At 38.0% G+C, this 18,898-nt stretch overlaps 1 protein-coding gene across 1 annotated transcript in view; it reads left to right on the top strand.

Moving 5' to 3' along the window:
* Nucleotides 1-18,898, top strand: part of NSF (N-ethylmaleimide sensitive factor, vesicle fusing ATPase) — a 203,698-nt gene that overhangs the window by 108,071 nt on the left and 76,729 nt on the right. The window contains exons 14-15 of the mRNA XM_020997492.1: nucleotides 14,172-14,328; nucleotides 15,712-15,845. Coding sequence (XP_020853151.1) covers nucleotides 14,172-14,328; nucleotides 15,712-15,845 — 291 coding nt within the window. The remainder of the gene's footprint in view (nucleotides 1-14,171; nucleotides 14,329-15,711; nucleotides 15,846-18,898) is intronic.

The raw sequence follows: 18,898 nt of genomic DNA on the forward strand, positions 1-18,898 counted from the left end.
GGTCTGATTGGGGTCCAGCACAGAATCCTGCCATCTTCCATATTCGGGACAACAATATTAGCCATGCTTATTGAGTGCCTATTGTGGCTAGAGTGCAAGAGGGAACAATAAAAAGGACATTTCAGATGGTGCTTATTTTAGTTACAAACTGTCTCCTTCTTAACAACCTTTTTAGTCTTCTCTGTGTATTTTAAGAATATTTCATTGATGCTCTATTCTTTTTCTCTTCTTTCCCCCTTTTATTGTGTTACTAGCCCACTTCATTGTCCCATCCACCTCCTCCCAAATAAAAATCCTTCTTTGTAACACACACATATATATACAGTGAAGGAAATAAATTTATGCTGTAATAGTCATGTCCAGAAATGTGTTTATTCCATGCCTCCAGTCTGTCTTCATGAAGTGGTGGGAAGTGTGCTCTATCATCCGTCCTCGGGAGTAATGATTGCTCATATTGTTAATAAGAGTTATTATGTCGTTCAGAGTTATTTTCCTTTACAGCGCTGTGGTCGTTGTGAAAATAGTTTTCTTAATTCTGCTCATTTTGTTGTTCTGTCATTTCAGTCATGTCTGACTCTTCATGAATGCATTTGGGTTTTCTTGGCAAAGATATTGGAGTGCTTTACCATTTCTTTCTCTGACTCATGTTACAGATGAGGAAACTGAGGCAAACAGGGTTAAGTGACTTGCCCAGGGTAACAGCTAGTGAATATCTGAGGCCAGATTTGAACTCAGGAAGATGAATTTTCCTGACTTCAGGCCGGGCACTCTATCCACTGCATCACCTAGCTGCCCTCTTGCTCACTTAATTCTGCATCAGTTCATGCAAGTCTTCTCAGGTTTCTTTGAATCTAGCCCTTTCATCATTTCTTAGAGCACAATATTAACCTAATACATTCATATACCATAATTTGTTCATCCATTCCCCAGTTGGTGGGCACCCACTTTCTTTCCAGTTCTTTGACACCTCAAAAATACTAGTATAAGTATTTTTGTACATTTGGCTCCTTTCCCTCTTTCTTTGATCTTTTTGCCTAATAATGGTATCACTGGGTTAAAGGGTATATAAAGCATTGTGACTTTTGGGATATAGTTTTAAATTGCTTTCCAGAATGATTGGACCACTTCACAGGTCCATAGAAGTTCATTATCAAACCTCTCCTTCCACAGACACTCTAACAGTGGCAATTTTCCTTATTGGTCATCTTTGCCAATCGCACAGGTTATGAGGTGGCACCTTAGAGTTATTTAAATTACCTGTCTCTTTTTATTAGTGGTTTGAAGATTTTTTTCATATTTTTGTTGATAGCTTGCATTTCTTCAGTTGAGAAATGCCTGTTCATATAATTTATCTGTGGGCATTGATTCTTGTTCAATCTTATGTATTCGAAATTTCCCATGACCTTATCTCAAAATTCTTCCCATCATACCTGCAAAAAGTTGCTTTTGTTCTCTATTAATTTTTTTATATTACAGCCATTTATATACAGTTCTTGTATCCACTTGGAGGTTGTCACTGTATCTAATGTGAAGTGTTGATCTAAACCTGAATGGCTTTCCATTTTTCCTAGCAGTTTTTGTTAAATTATAAGGTTCTTCTCCAGTAGCTGGAGCTTCAGGTTTGCGCTTGCATGATGTGTACCTAATCTGTTCCATTAATAAACTTTTCTATTTTTGAACCAGTACCAATTGTTTTGATAATTACTGCTTTGTAATACAGTTTGAGATCTGGTACTGCTAAGCTATTTTCTTTTCTGCATTTACATTATTTTCCTTTCAGATCCTTGACATTGTTCTCTACTAGATAAATTTTATTCTAATTTTGCCTAGAAATTCTAGAAAGTTGTTGTAGTTCTAAAAAGTGGTCCTTGAGTAGTTTAATTGGCACAGCACAAGTTTGTAAATTAATTTAGGTAGTATTGTCTTTGTGATGTTAGAGGGAATTACGTAATTGTGTTTGGTGTTTTCTCTTGTTTTCTTACATTTACAGCCTTAGTTCTTGATTTGAGATTTGGTTCTTGGACCAGCTCTCTTGGGTGGGTTGGGTGAGTCATGTTTGGTTCTATCCATGCTGCAGTCAGACTGGATGTTGCTGCCCCTGCTCAAGCTGTATAGGGAGGCTGGTGTTTGGCTCCACCCTCTGCCTCAACCCCTGGCTACTTTCTCAGTTTCTTGGTTGCCCAGACCTCTACTAGTTTCTTTCTCCTTCTTTTTGCACAGTTCTCAGTCTGGAGCTGCTTCCAGCCTCTGCTGTAGCTTTAACAGCCTACAGTAGGTTATAGGAGATCAAGAGGTCTCAGCCCTCCTGAGGCTAGTGCCCAGGTGCTGAATTTGCTCTGTCTCCTATTCTGGCCCCCACTGCTCTCAGGAATGTGCAACCAAGCTCCCTTTCCCTGTGTAGTGACCTCTCTGGAAGGCAGCTCTGTCTCTGCTTGCGTTCTGACAGGCCAGGGCCACGATCTGGCTCCAGGCGCACAATTACTAGAGCTGGTGCTTCCTTGTGATGCCCGTGTTTAGAGTGCTGAATGACTTTAGATCCATTTGCAGGAATGTATACATATCCTTTCCTTTCCCCACATCTACCAGCTTCTGGCCTCTATAGCTGGAGCTAGTTTCCCCAGCATGACCCTCTCCTTGCCTCAGTTGCTTCTGCGTTTACCTGATCTGACTTTGACTTCTCTAGTTAAGTCCCTCTATCTCACCCCCGCCTCCTTCTGGCCATCTTTCTGTGTACTTCTAGACTGGATTGACTTCTAATTCTCTTTGGATTTCTTGGACTGTTTTCAGTTTATGTGGGAGACTGGGCTTTTTGTTCCATCTTAACCAGAATTCTATGAATAAATTTTAATAGTTAATCATTTACATTTTGGAAATGAAAACTGCCTCAGTAATTGGCTAGATTGAGATGAAGAAGTGATCTGATAACACCTGAATGGTTTCAAAGCTGATAGAGAAGATAGAAGAAACAGGGAAACAAGAACTGTTAAGCATTCACCATTTTTTTGGTAAATTGTATTTTATTTTTTCCAATTACATGTGAAGATAATTTTTAACATTCATTTTTATAAGATTTTGAGTTACAATTTTTTCTTCTTCCCTTCCCAACCCCCTCCTCAAGATGGCAAGCAATCTGATACAGGTCATATATGTGGAGTCATGGAAACATTTCCACATTAGTCATAAAGTGAAAGAAGAAACAGAACAAAAGGGAAAAGCCACAAAAAAAAAAGAAAAAGAAAGTGACAATAATATGTTTCAATATGCATTCAGACTCTTTAATATGGATAGCATTTTCCGTCATGAGTTTTGGATCATTGTATTGCTGAGAAGAGTTAAGTTACTGTTACTGTGTACAGTGTTCTGGTTCTGCTCACTTCACTCAGCACCAATTCATGTAAGACATTCCCTGTTTTTTTGAAATCTACCTGCTCATCATTCCTTATAGCACAGTAGTGTTCCATTACATTCATATATCACAGCTTGTTCAGCCATTCTCTGATTCATGGGCATCCCCTCAATTTCTAATTCTTGGCCACTACAAGAAGAGTTGCTATAAATATTTTTCTACATGTGAGTCCTTTTCCCTTTTTTATGATCTCTTTGGGATACAGACCTAGTGATGATGTTACTGGATCAAAGAGTATGCACAGTTCGAGTGTCCTTTGGGCATAGTTCCAAATTGCTCTCCACAATAGTTGAATCAGTTCACAACTCCACCAACAATGCATTAGTGTCTCAGTTTTCCCACATCTTCCACAACATTTATCATTTTCTTTTTCTGTCATATTAGACAATTTGATAGGTGTGAGGTGGTACCTCAGAGTTATTAATTTACATTTCTCTAATCAATAGTGATTTAGAGCATTTTTTCATGACTATAGATAGCTTTAATTTCTTCATCTGGAAATTGCCTGTTCATATCCTTTGACCATTTATAAATTGGCGGATGACTTGTATTCTGATAAATTTTACTCAGTTCTCTATGTATTTTTAGAAATGAGGCCTTTATCAGAAACAGCTGTATAAAAATTATTTCCCATCTTTCTACTTTCCTTCTAATCTTGGTTGCTGTGGTTTTGTTTGTACAAAAACTGTTTAATATAATCAAAATTATCCGTTTTGCATTTCATAATGCTCTCTTTTATTTAGTCATAAATTCTTCCCTTCTTCACAGATTGATGGGTAAACTATTCCTTGCTCTCCTAATTTGCTTATGGCATCACCCTTTACATCTAAATCATATACCAATTTTGACCTTATCTTTGTATGCAGTGTGAGATGTTGGTCTATGCCTAGTTTCTGCCATACTATTTTCCAATTTTCTTAGCAGATTTTATCAAACAGAGAGTTCTTACCCAGAAGCTGGAGTTTTTGGGTTTATCAAACAATAGATTACTGTAGTCATTTACTACTGCATCTTGTGTACCTGATCTATTCCACTGACCCACCACTTTATTTCATAGCCAGTACCAATTAGTTTTAATGATTGCTGCTTTATAGTTTTAGATCTGGTACAGATAGGCCACTTTCCTTTGCACTTTTTTTCCATTAATTTTCTTGACATTCTCCACCTTTTCTTCTTCCAGATGAATTTTGTTATTATTTTTTCTAGCTCTATAAAATCATTTTTGCTAGTTTGATTGGTATGGCATGGAATAAGTAGATTAATTTAATTTGAATTGTCATTTTTATTATATTAGTTTGGCCTACCCACGAGCAATTGATATTTTTCCAGTTGTTTAGATATGACTTTATTCGTGTGAAGTGTTTTGTAACTGTATTCATATAGTTCCTGGGTTTGTATTGGCAAGTAGACTCCCAAATATTTTATATTGTCTACAGTTATTTTAAATGGAATTTCTTTTTCTATCTTGCTGCTGGGCTTTGCTAGTATTATATAGAAATGCCGATGATTTATGTGGATTTATTTTATATCCAGTGACTTAGCTAAAGTTGTTAATTATTTCAAGAAGTTTTTTAGTTGATTCTCTAAGTATACCATCATATCATCTGCAAAGAGTGATAGCTTTGTCTCTTCATTGCCTATTCTAATTCCTTCCATTTCTTTTTCTTCTCTTATTGCTAAATCTAAAATTTCTAGTGCAATGTTGAGTAATAGTCGTGACAATGGGCATCCTTGTTTCACCACTGATCTTATTGGGAAGGCTTCTAGCTTATCCCTATTACAGGTAATGCTTGCTGATGATTTTAGATATATATTACTTATCATTTTAAGGAAAGCTCCATTTATTTCTATGCTCTTTAGTGTTTTTAATAGGAATGGGTGCTGTATTTTGTCAAAGGCTTTTTCTGTATCTATTGAGATAATCATATTATTTCTGTTGGTTTTGTTATTTATATGGTCAGTTATGCTAATAGTTTTCCTAATATTGAACCAGTCCTGCATTCCTGGTATAAATCCCACCTGGTCATAGTGTATTATCCTGGTGATAAATTACTATGATCTCTTTGCTAATATATTTTTTAAAATTTTTGCATCATTGTTCATTAGGGAAATTGGTTGACGATTTTCTTTCTCTGTTTTGGCTCTTCCAGGTTTAAGTATCAGCACCATATTTGTGTCATAAAAAGGATTTTTAGGACTCCTTCACCTATACTTCCAACCAGTTTACATAATATTGGAATTAATTGTTCTTTTAATATTTGGTAGAATTCACTTGTAAATCCATCTGGCCCTGGTTATTTTTTCTTAGGGAGTTCACTGATAGCTTATTCAATTTCTTTTTCTAAAATTGGGTATGCCCAGCAAAGCTAAGCATAATTCTGAATAAAAAAAAAAGGACATTGCCCCTGTTAATCTGGGCAATTTATATTTTTGTAATTATTCATTATTTCACTTAGATTGCCAGATTTATTGGCATACAGTTGGGCAAAATAGCTCCTAATTGTTGCTTTAATTTCCTGATTTCATTGGTGGTGAATTCACCCTTTTCATTTTCGATTGGTAATTTGGTTGTTTTTTTTTTAACCAAATTAACCAAAAGTTTATCTGTTGGTTTTTTTTCATAAAACCAGCTTTTAGTTTTCTTACTTTCAATTTTATTAATCTCTCCTTTGAGTTTCAGAATTTCTAATTTGGTGTTTAATTGGAGATTTTTAATTTGTTGGGTTTTTTTAGCTTTTTAAATTGCATGCTCAATTCATTGATCTACTCTTTCTCTATTTTATTCATGTAAGCATTTAGAGATATAAAATTTCCCCTAAGTATTACTTTGGCTGCATCCCATAAATTTTGGTATGTTGTCCCATTATTGTCATTTTCTTTGATTAAATTATTGACTGTTTTTATGATTTGTTTTTTGACCCACTCATTCTCTAGGTTTAGATTGTTGAGTTTCCAATTAATTTTTTTTGCTCATTTTTAAAAGTTGCGCTCTGTTTCTGGGGCACAGGGGCACTGTCCCAACCTTCTTGCACTGGGGACCAAGGTCTGGTCACTGGCTTTCGGCACTGGGGCCTCTGGGACCAACAGTTTGCCCACTGTGCTAGGGTGGCCTGGCCTAGTTGTGCCTGTTGTGCCCTGGCTTCCAGGGGTGGCAGTTTGCCTGCTGTGCTAGTGCTGAAGGCCTCACAGCTGGCCTGCTGTACCACTGGCCAGCTGAGCCAGGACCTTGACTGCTGAACTGTGTTGTGGCTAAGAGCCTCTCACCGGCTTGCCTGGTCACCACCTGGGCAAAAGTGAGACAGACCTTTCCTGAAGTCCTTTTAATTTATCTTGGGCTGCAAGATTGTTTTGCTCTGTCTTTTTGTGGATTCTGTCACTCTAGAATTCTTTTAGAGGCTTGATTTAATGTTGTTTCTGAGGGAAACTGGGAGAACTCAGGCAACTTCCTGGCTTCTCTCTGCCATCTTAGCTCTACCGTCATGCATTCACCTTCTTAAAGGGAGACCTAGCTTCCCAGTTAAGGTATTATCAAGGTGCATAACTTTGGTTTGGGAGGATTCTGCTCTCTGGAGCGAATCAGCAAACCTAATATCTTTACCACATGACAGTCTTTCAGATACTTGAAGATAGTTGTCTTGTCCCCTACTAAGTCTCGTATTCTTTAGGCTACCCAGAACCAGTTCCTTCAGTCCATCCCCTTATGACATTAAGAAAGGGAAAGATTTCAGCAAGAGATATAGGGGTAAATACATTGCAGGAATGGGAAATGGACAAAATTCTTGTTTGAATGGAATACAGAATTCATGAAGTGGGAAGAGTATAAAGTAAGGTAGAGAAATAGTTGGGAGCCAGATGATGGGAAACTTTAAATCCGTTCTCTGATATATGTATTTTGATTGGTAGGCATTGGGGACCACTGAATGTTTTTGTGCAAAGGGGTTACCTGATCAAATCTTCATATTAGCGAAATCATTTTGCAGAAGTCTAAGCATGGAATGAAAAAGGGAGATTCGATATAAGGAGCTTACATTTATATAAAACTTTTATAAGAGTTCAGGTGAGAGGTAAGGCCCAAAAAATCCAACTTTGATACTGATTTGGGGCTTGGAGGTGATCATAAGCTAAGGTAGATGTTCATAAACTGTGGCAGGTCCTGCATACTGGAAAGGCTTCTTCAGACATGTCCTGAACAGTACACTGGATTTGTTTTCAGAGGACCTGTGAACCTGAGGGGCCCTTCAGGTATTAGATGTGTCAAGAATGTGTACTCAGCAACAATCAATGTACCATCATCTTTTTTATTGTTGCCAGAGAAAAATAATTTGCACAGACTTTCAAGGACACCTGAAGCTGAAACTTGATGCTTCCCTATTTTTTATGGAGATGGTCCGGAACCAGGACTTAGCAGTCATTTAGGAAGTGAGGACTCTTACCAGGCCAGAAAAACTAACCATCTCCCAGTGACTACTATTATCCTCTCAGGTTCTGATTATCATGTCAGACTAGTCTCATAAAGTGACTATCCTGCTATGTCAGTGGACTCTTCCCTCTTCCCTCTTAAGAACTTTGTTTTCTGGATCTCAGACTTAAGTTTCTACCATGTTACTGCTCTGGGGGGGGTATTTCCTTATTCTGATTCTCTGTATACAACCTGGACTTAATAGGCCTTGCCAGTACAAAATGGCTCTCAGTCCTGTGTGGATTCCTTAAGTGTCTAAAGTGACTAGCTAATCGGTAGAAAGGGGAACAGAGAGTGCCAGTTTTCAGACTGGATCTAAACTTTAATATGAGCAGCTAGGTGGCACAGTAGATGGAGTGCCAGGCCCGGAGTCAGAAAGTCTCCTCTTTGTGAGTTCAAATCTGGCCTCAGATACTCAATAACTGTGTGACCCTGGGCAAGTCAATTTGCCTCAGTTTCCTCATATGTAAAATAACTGGAGAAGTAAATGGTAAATCACTCCAGTATATTTGCCAAGAAAGCTCCAAGTGGGTTCATGAAGGGTCAGACATGACAGAAAAACAGCTCAACAAAAAAAATCAGGAATCTAAATGTGAGGCCCATGTCCAGTGACTTAGTGGACATACTACTGGAGAAATTAAATGATATTGATTCTAGCATTCTTATTATACATGAAACTAAAGGAAAGAAGGCAGTTGCAGCTAAATGTATGATAGTTCAACAGGCATGCCTTAGGCAGCCCTTCTTAAACTGTGGGTCGCAACCCCATATGGGTTTAGGAAGTTTAAGAAGTGCTGAAGGGATCACAAGTGGAAAAAGTTTAAGAAGGCCTGCCTTAGAGAAGGAAAGAAAGGCAAAGTTAACTATTATATGTGCAAATGCAATAAGAAATTTTATTTCATGGGATATCTTGACATCTCCTACTGCATACTTATGATGAACACTTGCTAAAGACCACAATAAAATAACTGAAGCTTATGCACCATCATTGATTCCAGAAGATGAAGTTAAGAAAATCTGTGAAGAAGTCAGTAACACCCTCCAAGTTTAATCAACATATACTGATAATTGTGACTTTAATGTGAAGGCAGAAAAAGGTGAAGATGGTGAGAAGTATGTGAAAAAGCGTAGTTTAAGAACAAGTGAGAGAGGCCAAAGATTTGTAGACTATCTAGAAGCTTCATACCTTTACATCATGAAAACTCTCTTTGAGAAAATGAATGAATGAATAAATTAAAATGCATTTAGTAAGCACTTAGCATGTGCCAAGCACTCTGAATACAGATATAAAAGTGAGTCAGTCCCTGTACTCTAGAAGTTTATATTCTATTAGGTGAAGACAACAACCTATGGGAGAGTGGGAGGCAGAGGAAGAATAAAGAAGCAGAGAAGGGTATATTTGAAGTAGCATGGTTTAGAGATGGCCAGGAAGTGTTATATATGGTGAGCTGGTTCTGGACAAGGGAAGATGAAAGCTTACTTATTAAGCCCAGGGTTCCAGAGGCAGAAATCAATAGCCCTGGTGAGAAGCAGACAACTAGTGTATGGGCAGCATGGTTTGGAAGTGGCCAGTAAGCCCTGGACGTGGTGAGCAACAAATAACATCACACACAAAAAGAGAAATTATATTTAATGATTACATTTAAACAGACAAGAAAAGACTCATTGTTGATTTGGGAAATTCCTAAATTAATTGTCTGTAAAATCAGGCCATCAACTTATCAGAACAAAAATCAGATTTAGTAAAAAGGTAGAAGAAAGAATATAGAGAAATAGAGAAAAAGATGTAACATACAATTGAAATAATTTAATACTGACCTGTTTAAATGACTAATTGGTAATCAAAATGGGAAATGGAATTTAACTGATGTAAATCAATTGCTTTAGCAAGAAGACCAGAAAAGCCCAGAAAGTGCCTTAGCAGACTACATATTTGCCAAGCAGAGATGGTAGCCAAAGACAATATTGGTTTAGATTGTAAATTGATTTGTAAAATCTTTCCCAAAAAATGATGGATGATTATGAGAAGTATCATCTCATAATGGAGAGAGAAGCACCAGAGGGTAAAATCAGTTTAAAGAAAATTTGGCAGGAGACCCAGTTTGAGGAGATCCCAATGGCATTTAAAGATGAATATTGAAAGTGACTACAAACTGAAGGGAAAAAAAGGCTGCAAAGATTATTATTTTTGCCTCCAAGGACCTTAGAACCACTGCACATGGACTCTAGCATCACAGTATCAGATGTTTATAAGTGGTGTAGAAATGGAAAAAAAAAAAGCCCTAGAAGAATGGCCAAATTAGACCAAATATATGTGGAGGATCTCCATTCTAGAAAAGACATCATTGTGAGGGTATTGGGGAATTGATGCACAAGGTATCATCTAAAGGATGGGAATATACTAAATGTGTACAGTCTTACTAATACCTTATTAAAGCCAGAACTGGGAGTGAGTACGTTAATAACTACCAACCTACATGCTTAATTTCCCATTTTTTTTCCTTTTGTGAGGCAATTGGGGTTAAGTGACTTGCCCAGAGTCACACAGCTACTAAGTGTTATGTGTCTGAAGCTGGATTTGAACTCAGGTACTCCTGACTTCAGGGCCGGCACTCTATCCACTGTGCCACCTAGCTGCCCCTTAATTTCCCATTTTTATAAAATGTTTATACATGAATTGAGGGCATCCTTATTGGGGGCATTAGTAGGGAACAAATAGCTTTTTGTGAGTAGTATTCAATGATGGACTACATCTTTACCATTTCATAATTGCATGGAAAATATAGAGGATACAAGCCCCTGTTATGCTTATTGTTTGCAGAAAAAAAAGCTTTTGTTTCAGTAGAACAACATGATGCTTTAAAGATTCCTTTCTAACCAAGAGAAGATGGCCAGGGGCTGGACTGGGTATCTTCCATCTTGTCCTAAAGCACCTTTTCCCTGTCCTGGGAGTCTACCACTTCTAGATGTACTACATTCTCTCCTGCCTCGGGTGAGAAGAGTAAGAAGAGAGTCAGACCTTCCTCACTCTGGGTGCATGTACTCTGAAGGAAGGTGACAAGGAGCCAGACCAATACCCCCAAAGGGACTTCCCCCTACACTGGAATCTACTACTTGTTGCCATGTCACCTGAAGACCAGGCTGAATTCCATTTATGCCAGTGTACAAGGCCACTTCCCACCTCCTGCTACCAGCCATGATGTAAAGAACTATCACCACCTCTATCATTCAGTAACTTCTAGTAAGGTTCATGCAGTTCATCTCTGCCACCCAATCAGAATTTTGGTAGCTACTGCCTGCAGACCTCCAGGTCATTTCCCTAATTTAGTAAGTTGAGTACCTGGCTCACAATTTTTCTCTCCTCCCCAACTCCTTCCCTCATACTAGGGGATTTACAACAAACATACTGATTTCCCTCAAACTCCCTAAACACTCAGTTCCTCAACCTGTTCACTCACCACAAGCTACTCCTCCACCCTGCCTCAGTCACACACAACGATAGTCATTTCCTTGATCTTACCATCACAACCTCAACTGGGCCCTCCCTGCTAGGCAGTTCTACTTTACCTCCCTTATTAACTCACTATCCCACTCTCCACAGTGGCTCTTCGTTTTCATCCTTCCTCCATCTTCAGCAGAGAACTTAGCCTCATATTTTAAAGGGGAAAAAAAATGACTCATTTGCTGTGAATTCCCTCTTCTTTCCTCTTCCTCGTTTCATCACTTAAATAACTTCTGCCCCTATCTTCTTAACCTTGTTTCACATGATGAGGTGGCTGTACTCCTTATCAAGGCTAACCCTTCTACCTCTTCAAACGCTTCTATTCCATCTAGTCTCTTACAACAGATTGCCTCCTCTGTCATCCCCACTCTATCACTTATCTTGAATTTCTCCCTTACTGCTGGTTTATTTCCTGTCTACAAACATTCTAGGTTCCCCTATTCTCAGAAAACCCTCATTGAATCTTTTTATCCCTGCTAACTATCATCCTATATCTCATCTGACCTTTGTGGCTAAACTCCTTGAAAAGGCCATCTATGATAGGTATCTCCACTTTCTCTCGTCCTACTTTCTTCTTAACTATTTACAATCCAACCTTATCATTCCACCAAAACTGCTCTTTCCAAAATTACTAATTATCTCTTAGTTGCCAAATCCAATGGCATTTTCTCAATTCTCATTCTCCTTGACCTTTCTATGGCCTTTGACACTGTTGATCACTCTCTTCCTGGATACTCTCTTCTCTCTAGATTTTTAGGACACTAGTCTTTCCTGGTCCTCTTCTTACCTATCCAATCCAATCCTTTTCAGCCTCCTTTGCTGGATCCTCATCCAAGTCATGCCCTTTAACCTTAAGTGTCTTCCAGGGTTCTATCCTGGGCTCTCTTCCCTTCTCCCTCTGTACTACTTCACTTGGTGATCTCATCAGCTCTCATGGAGTTAATTACCATCTCTGTGATTATAATTCTCAGACCTTCCTATCCTTCCCCAGCCTCTCTGCTGACCTCCAATTTCATATCCCCAACTGCCTTTCAGACATCTTGAACTAAATGTCTAGTAAGTTATCTTAAACTCAACATGTCCAAAACAGAATTCTTTATCTTTCCCTCAAACTCTCTCCTGCCCCCAACCTTTGCTACTGCTGTCAAGGACAATGCCATCCTCCTAGTCTCCTATGTTGGCAATCTAGGAGTCATCCTGGATTTCTCACTATCTCTCACCATCCCACTCCCAACCCAAGCTGTTGACAAGGTCTGTTGATTTTACCTTTGCAGCATGTCTGAAATATGCCCCCTTCTGTCTGATACTGCCACCACTCTAATGCAAAGCCCTAATCACCTCACCCCTGTATTATTGCAATAGCCTGCTGGTGGATACGCCATTCCATTGCTCCAATCCAAGTCTTTCCTTACCCCAATCCATTCTCCATTCAGTCATTAAAGTGATTTTACTAAAGCACAGCTTCATCCATGTCAGTAAACTCCAGTGACTCCCTGTCACCTGTAGGATCAAATACAAAATTCTCCATTTCGTGTTCAAAGCCCTTCATAACCTAGCCCTCTCATACCTTTCCAGTCTTTTTACACCTTATTCCCTGACACATACTCTTTAGTCCAGTGATACAGGACTTCTGGCTGTTCCATGAACCCGACATTTCACCTCTTGGCTTCATGTATTTTCTCTGTCTGTCCTCCATTCCTGGAACACTTCCCCTCCTCTGCTCTGCCTACTGGTGTCCCTTGCTTCCTTTAAGGCCTAACTAAAATGCCATCTTTTGCAGGAAGCTTTTCCAAACTGTTCTTGATTCTATCCTTCTGTGAACTATTTCCTATAAATCCATTATATAGTTTATTTGTGCATGTTTGTTTGTATCCTCCCCCATTACACTGTGAGCTTCTTCAGGACAGGTGCTATCTTTTACTTCTTTTTGTATCCCAGTGCTTAGCACTGTGCCTGGCACATAGTAGATGCTTAATAAATGCTTATTGACTGACGAGATGTCTGCCATCTGAACACTAAAATCAAGATGGTAATTTATTAGCCAAATTTCAAGGAACACCTTTGTATACTTATTGGTGGATGGTAATTTAAAAAATGAATATCATGGTTTAATAAGTGCAGTCAACAGTGCACTTCTTCCATTTGGGTCTCTGCATCTTTGTGAGGCCTCTTCTTCGGCTATGACAGCTGTTAAAACTAAGGATTGGAGTAAGTTGAACTTAGAACCAGACCTTCAAGATTAAAAAAAAAATAGAATCAAGCCTATTTGATCGCATTGCTTTCACTGAAAATATTATTAACTAATATGTTTTGGGAAGCACAAAAATCTTTTTGTACTGTCAATAAATAAATTTAAAATACTGTTTATTTTATCTCATTCTTAAATTTTTTGCTGTACACAATATATGTACAGTGGTACATGTATATAATTTATAAACAAACATATATTATATGTTTTATATATAGTATAACATTCATATTCATAAATATATAAATAAATATATTGGTGTATGTGATCAGAAATATTTTACTAATGGGGTGCAGGATCAAAAACGTTTGGAAACCACTCCAAATCACTGAAAGTTGTATTTGGGATTTTTTTTTTTGTCCTAAGGGCAAAACGGTAAGTGGGCAATTACAACCCAGACTTTTGCTTTTAAGGCTTGTTACATTGATTCGAGGTAGTACTGAGTACACTGGTAATTGCTAATGATCTCCTGTGCCTTTTAAATGCTTTTCTTACTTTCTTTCTTTTCTTTCATTCTGATGACTACTGTTCTTTGAACTGCCCTTTTCCAAAACAGGCATTTGGAACAAACCAAGAGGATTATGCAAGTTACATCATGAATGGTATCATCAAATGGGGTGACCCAGTCACTAGAGTGCTAGAAGATGGTGAGTTGTTGGTGCAGCAGACTAAAAACAGTGACCGAACACCTTTGGTTAGCGTTCTTTTGGAAGGTAAGAAAGGTGATGGGCTGAAGTGTTGGTAACAAGAAATAGAATATGAGAGTGATACAGAACCATAATCTTTTTATGACTACTTATAAGGTTTTTAGAAAAATTAAACTGAGACTTGTTTAGTTTCTAAAATAAGTGAGTCTTTTACAACCTTATTGCACATAGCTTGATATTTTCCTGCTATTAATAGTTTCATAGAATAACATTTGTAATTCTTCCCTCCTCTAAACAAACTCCTTTTTCATTTAAAGTCCCTATTATCTACTTATCACTAGATTATAGTTCTCTGTTACTTTCTAATTACTTTGCTGTGGTGGTCTAGTCTTTCCGAATGGATTATCACTACCTTGAAGGTAGGACTTTAATTTAAATTTTTTTTTCTTGTGGTACCTCAAGAGTTTAGTCTACTGAAAGAAGGAAAAGGTGCCAAATACCTACTTTATCAGTGATACAAATTCACTTTTATCCTGTGAGATAGATGAAAAGAGCCTTTCTAGAGAGAATTTTTCATAACTTTCATAAGCTCTGTATCTTGTGACAGATACAGGAAAGCTGCATAATTTTGTGGATGAAGCTTAGTGTTAGAGGACCTAGGCTGATGTGCTGTATAATTCCTGACAGTATGATTTTGGACTGGTCGTTTAATTTGCATGAGTCTGTTTACTTAAATGAAAAATAGAGATATTTTACGATAGAAGTACCTGACCTTGCCTTAGAGGGAGACTTGTAGTATGGGCCAGGTGAGCTCCATGTGAAGTACTTTGTAAACTGAAGCAGCACAAGTATCAGTTGATCTTTTAAGGAGGTAGGTTGCCTGATAGCATCTTAGAGTTTAAAAAGGTTTTCTAACAAAATTTTATATTAATGAGTCTTTAAGGATAAACTTATATGACAAAACCCCTTTCAGGAGTAAATTTCATGACTGATCTTCATCAGAAGGAAAGGTTTTTTTCAGTATATCATCTTTGGGAAGGGAATTGGTTTTCTGATGATCATTTTCCCCCACAACCATCAATTAAGATATAAAATTCTTAGAAACAAGTAGTTAGACAGACTTATGATGACAAGCATTGATATAGATTGAGACTTACAAAAATTTTCATGGAGAAGGGGGGTAATAAAGCATTTTTAGTTAGAAAACTTAAATTTTATTTGTTTAATCAAATTTTTTTAAAAAGACCATAAATGGGGACATATAACATATGTGGGGGGAATGATAATCAGTTTATTAAATATAGGTGCTGCTGAGGCAGAGTAGCTACCATGAGGTTGTGGTAGGAAATGTTAGGGACTAATTTAAGGCCTCAGAACTCAGTAATAAAAGTTTAAAATTTGTTGCAGCGTTTTTTACTATCCTAGATGATGTGTTGTATCTTTATGCAGGCCCTCCTCACAGTGGAAAGACAGCTTTAGCAGCAAAGATTTCAGAGGAATCCAACTTCCCCTTCATCAAGATCTGTTCCCCTGATAAAATGATTGGCTTTTCTGAAACAGCCAAATGTCAGGCCATGAAGAAGGTATCAAAATTTTTGCTTTAATTTTAATTCCTTTTCTTTTGGTTTTACATATTTGTTATAGCAACAAGATGCTTCTTGAATACAATATAGTCTCCTGCCAAGTATCTGAAGTAATTCAGAGAAGCAGTGGTTTGAATATTTCGGAGGTTATCAATAATTAACTTTGGAGTGCACTAGGTGATTATTTTCTAATAGATTTAAGTTGTTTATCATGTTTTTTTAAAAGCAGATATTAAAGTTAGTTTTCATTCTTTGAGTATACATTCACTAAGGACAAGAGAGGGAAGGGTAGGCATTGAAGGAGTGCACAGGACTGTGCTGCTTAGCACTTGAAATGGACAAAAAAATACATGTTATGATTTGCAAATCAGATTATTTGAACATGAGCAAAGAACAGTCAAATTGAAGAGCAGATAAGTAGTATTGTCTCAAAGACTAAATAAGGAAGGTTGGATGCAACCTGTGATTCATAGTCTAAATATCAACTTAAAGAAAGCTGTTTTCTCTTCCTTTTGTACTCTCTTTCCTCATATGCATAGCTAAGGACTGTTATGTTCTATATCTGGACACTGAAGCATCAATGAATAGAAAGACACAGAATAGAATGGTAGAGCTAGAAAATGACCTTAAGAGATCATTTGGTCCAGTTTCTTATTTTCAGGAAGGTCAAAATCTCAGTTATACAGGATGGGTTGGTGTCTGTTCTTTGAGAAAAAGAGAGGGAAAAGGAATGGAAAAGGTAAAAATAAACTCCAAGGATAGAGACTTCCACTTGCTGTCTGGTAGCCAATGTTTTCATTGATATTCCAGTACGCCCACCAACATCCCTACATAGAAAGCATGTGAGTTTCAGTCCTGCCTCAGACACTCCCTTGCTGTGTATCCCTATGCAAGTCACTTAACCCTCTCCTAGCCTCAGTTTCCTCATCTATAAAATGAGGATAATAATACCAAACCCAAAGGGCCATTGTGAAGATCAAATGAGATAATATGAATAGCTATACTTGTTATTATTATTCAACTTAATTCTGTTTTCTCTTGTTTGCCTTTACAAGGGTATGAACAATAAGATGAGGAAATGTGTGGGGATATTTTGGATTTGAGGGAAAATAGTCTTAAAGATTGGATTGCTACCTGGTAAAGTAGTCCAAGATGCTTTTCTTGATAGAATGTATAGATGATAGAATGTATCATTGATACATCGATACAATGATAGAAGTATCATTGCTTCCAGAACAAGAATTGGCAAATATGTGGACCGGGATTACCTCATTGTTTCTTTAGGGAGCAGGTAGAAGAGAGAAAATGGCAAATGGGAAAGAGATGAAATGTGAGAAATTAGCCTTTTGTCTTGGTAGGTGGCAGACAATTGCTTCTTGACCGTCTGGAATATATTGTTGGGGTACAGTTTGTGTCCAGATTTATTTTGATTAACTACTTCCTGACTATTAAAGCGTTAGGTTTATTATGTGGGTTCTATCAGGTCAGTATATATGTATCAGAACTTTGGAATCTTTTTCATGTTATTAAAAAAAATGTTTAAAGAGCCAAGGAAGCAAAAGATATCTATAGAAGCTGAAAAAAACCCCCACTATAAACAAGCATTTACTAGGCCCTTAATATAAGCCAGAAACTGGTAAGCGTCGAGGGTACAAAGAAAGGCATTAGCAGCACCTGCTTATAAGGAGTTCATGGTCTTTATTTTTGTGAGGTGGAGTGGGGAGGGGGGTAAAGAAGGGGTTAGGTTGTTTATTTCCAAAACAATATCAGTGAATACAAAAACTAGGTTGGAGAACAAGCTAAAGTAGAGGGGTGTGTGTGTGTGTGTGTGTGTGTGTGTGTGTGTGTGTGTGTGTGTGTGTGTGTGTAGTTAGAGGTGGGGAGTGAGGAATGACTTCTCCCTCTCCCCTTCACATATTTTTTTTTCCAACAAGATTGCTCTGCATTGAAGTCCATTTCCCACACCCATAATATATAACAGCAACCAATCACTACCAACCCATGCCTCCTACTCCCACTTCCTTTAGGAGAGATTAGGGAAGAACAAGTTAATATTTGTATGTAAGGAAGCTTGGCTTTGTTCTGAGAGAGTCAGAGCCTGGCATCTACAGTGTAGGGTATCTAAAAGGTCCACTAAACCCCAGAGTAGATGTCAGAGCAGCTTTCTTTCTATAACACTCCAGTCTAGCCCTAACTCCCATCACAGAGGGCCCGAGGGCCTATTAAAGCCCCATTCTCATAGGACTAGATGAAAGGGTGACTGAGATGATTGACTAAGATACTTCTTCCTTATGGTCAGTTCCACACCATCTCCCATCCCCTCCTTCCTAATGCCCAGAGCTATTATCTCTTCCTCCTATAACTTTAAGCAGTTCCTCTAACATTGATGTGATATACTAAGATATGAGATTTTTTAAAATGTCTTTTTAAAACACCAACCTGAAACACAATAAGCAAACAACTTGTATTCTAATGGAAGTTGATAATATGGACACGAATTGGTCCATGTAGAGCAGGTGGAAGATAACCTTAAAATAGAAGGAGCTGAGGGAGAGTAGACAGCCAAGAAGGGCTTCCTGCAGAAGGTAGAATTTGAGCTGAGTCTTAAAAGAAGCCAGGGATTCTAAGAGGGGGAAGAAAGAAGAACATTTCAGGTATGGCAAACAGACAGTGCAGTGGTATGAAGAGAACAGAAGGAATGGTGTGTGTGAATAACAGCAGGTAGGCCAGTATGGCTGGATAGTCAAGTGTGTGGAGGAGAGTAATGTGCTGAAGGAATAGAAAGATGGAAATGGGCTTTAAATGCCAAATAGAAGAGTTTATATTTGATCTTAAAAGCAATAGGTAGCCATTGTGCTTTATCAAGTTAAGGAAGTGACATGGTTAGGCCTATGCTTTAAGAAATAATTTCAGTAGTTGGGTGTATTTGAAGGAGTAGGAAGAGACTTGAGACAAAAAGTCCAATTACAAGTCTGTTGCAATGGAGCAGGTGAGAAGTGATGAGGGCCTGAACTAGCATGTGGTTGGGTATGTGAGTAGAGAAAGGCAGACAT

Source organism: Phascolarctos cinereus, unplaced genomic scaffold (genome assembly GCF_003287225.1).
Source record: "Phascolarctos cinereus isolate Bilbo 61053 unplaced genomic scaffold, phaCin_HiC Scaffold_5;HRSCAF=322, whole genome shotgun sequence".
NCBI classification, from domain to species: domain Eukaryota; kingdom Metazoa; phylum Chordata; class Mammalia; order Diprotodontia; family Phascolarctidae; genus Phascolarctos; species Phascolarctos cinereus.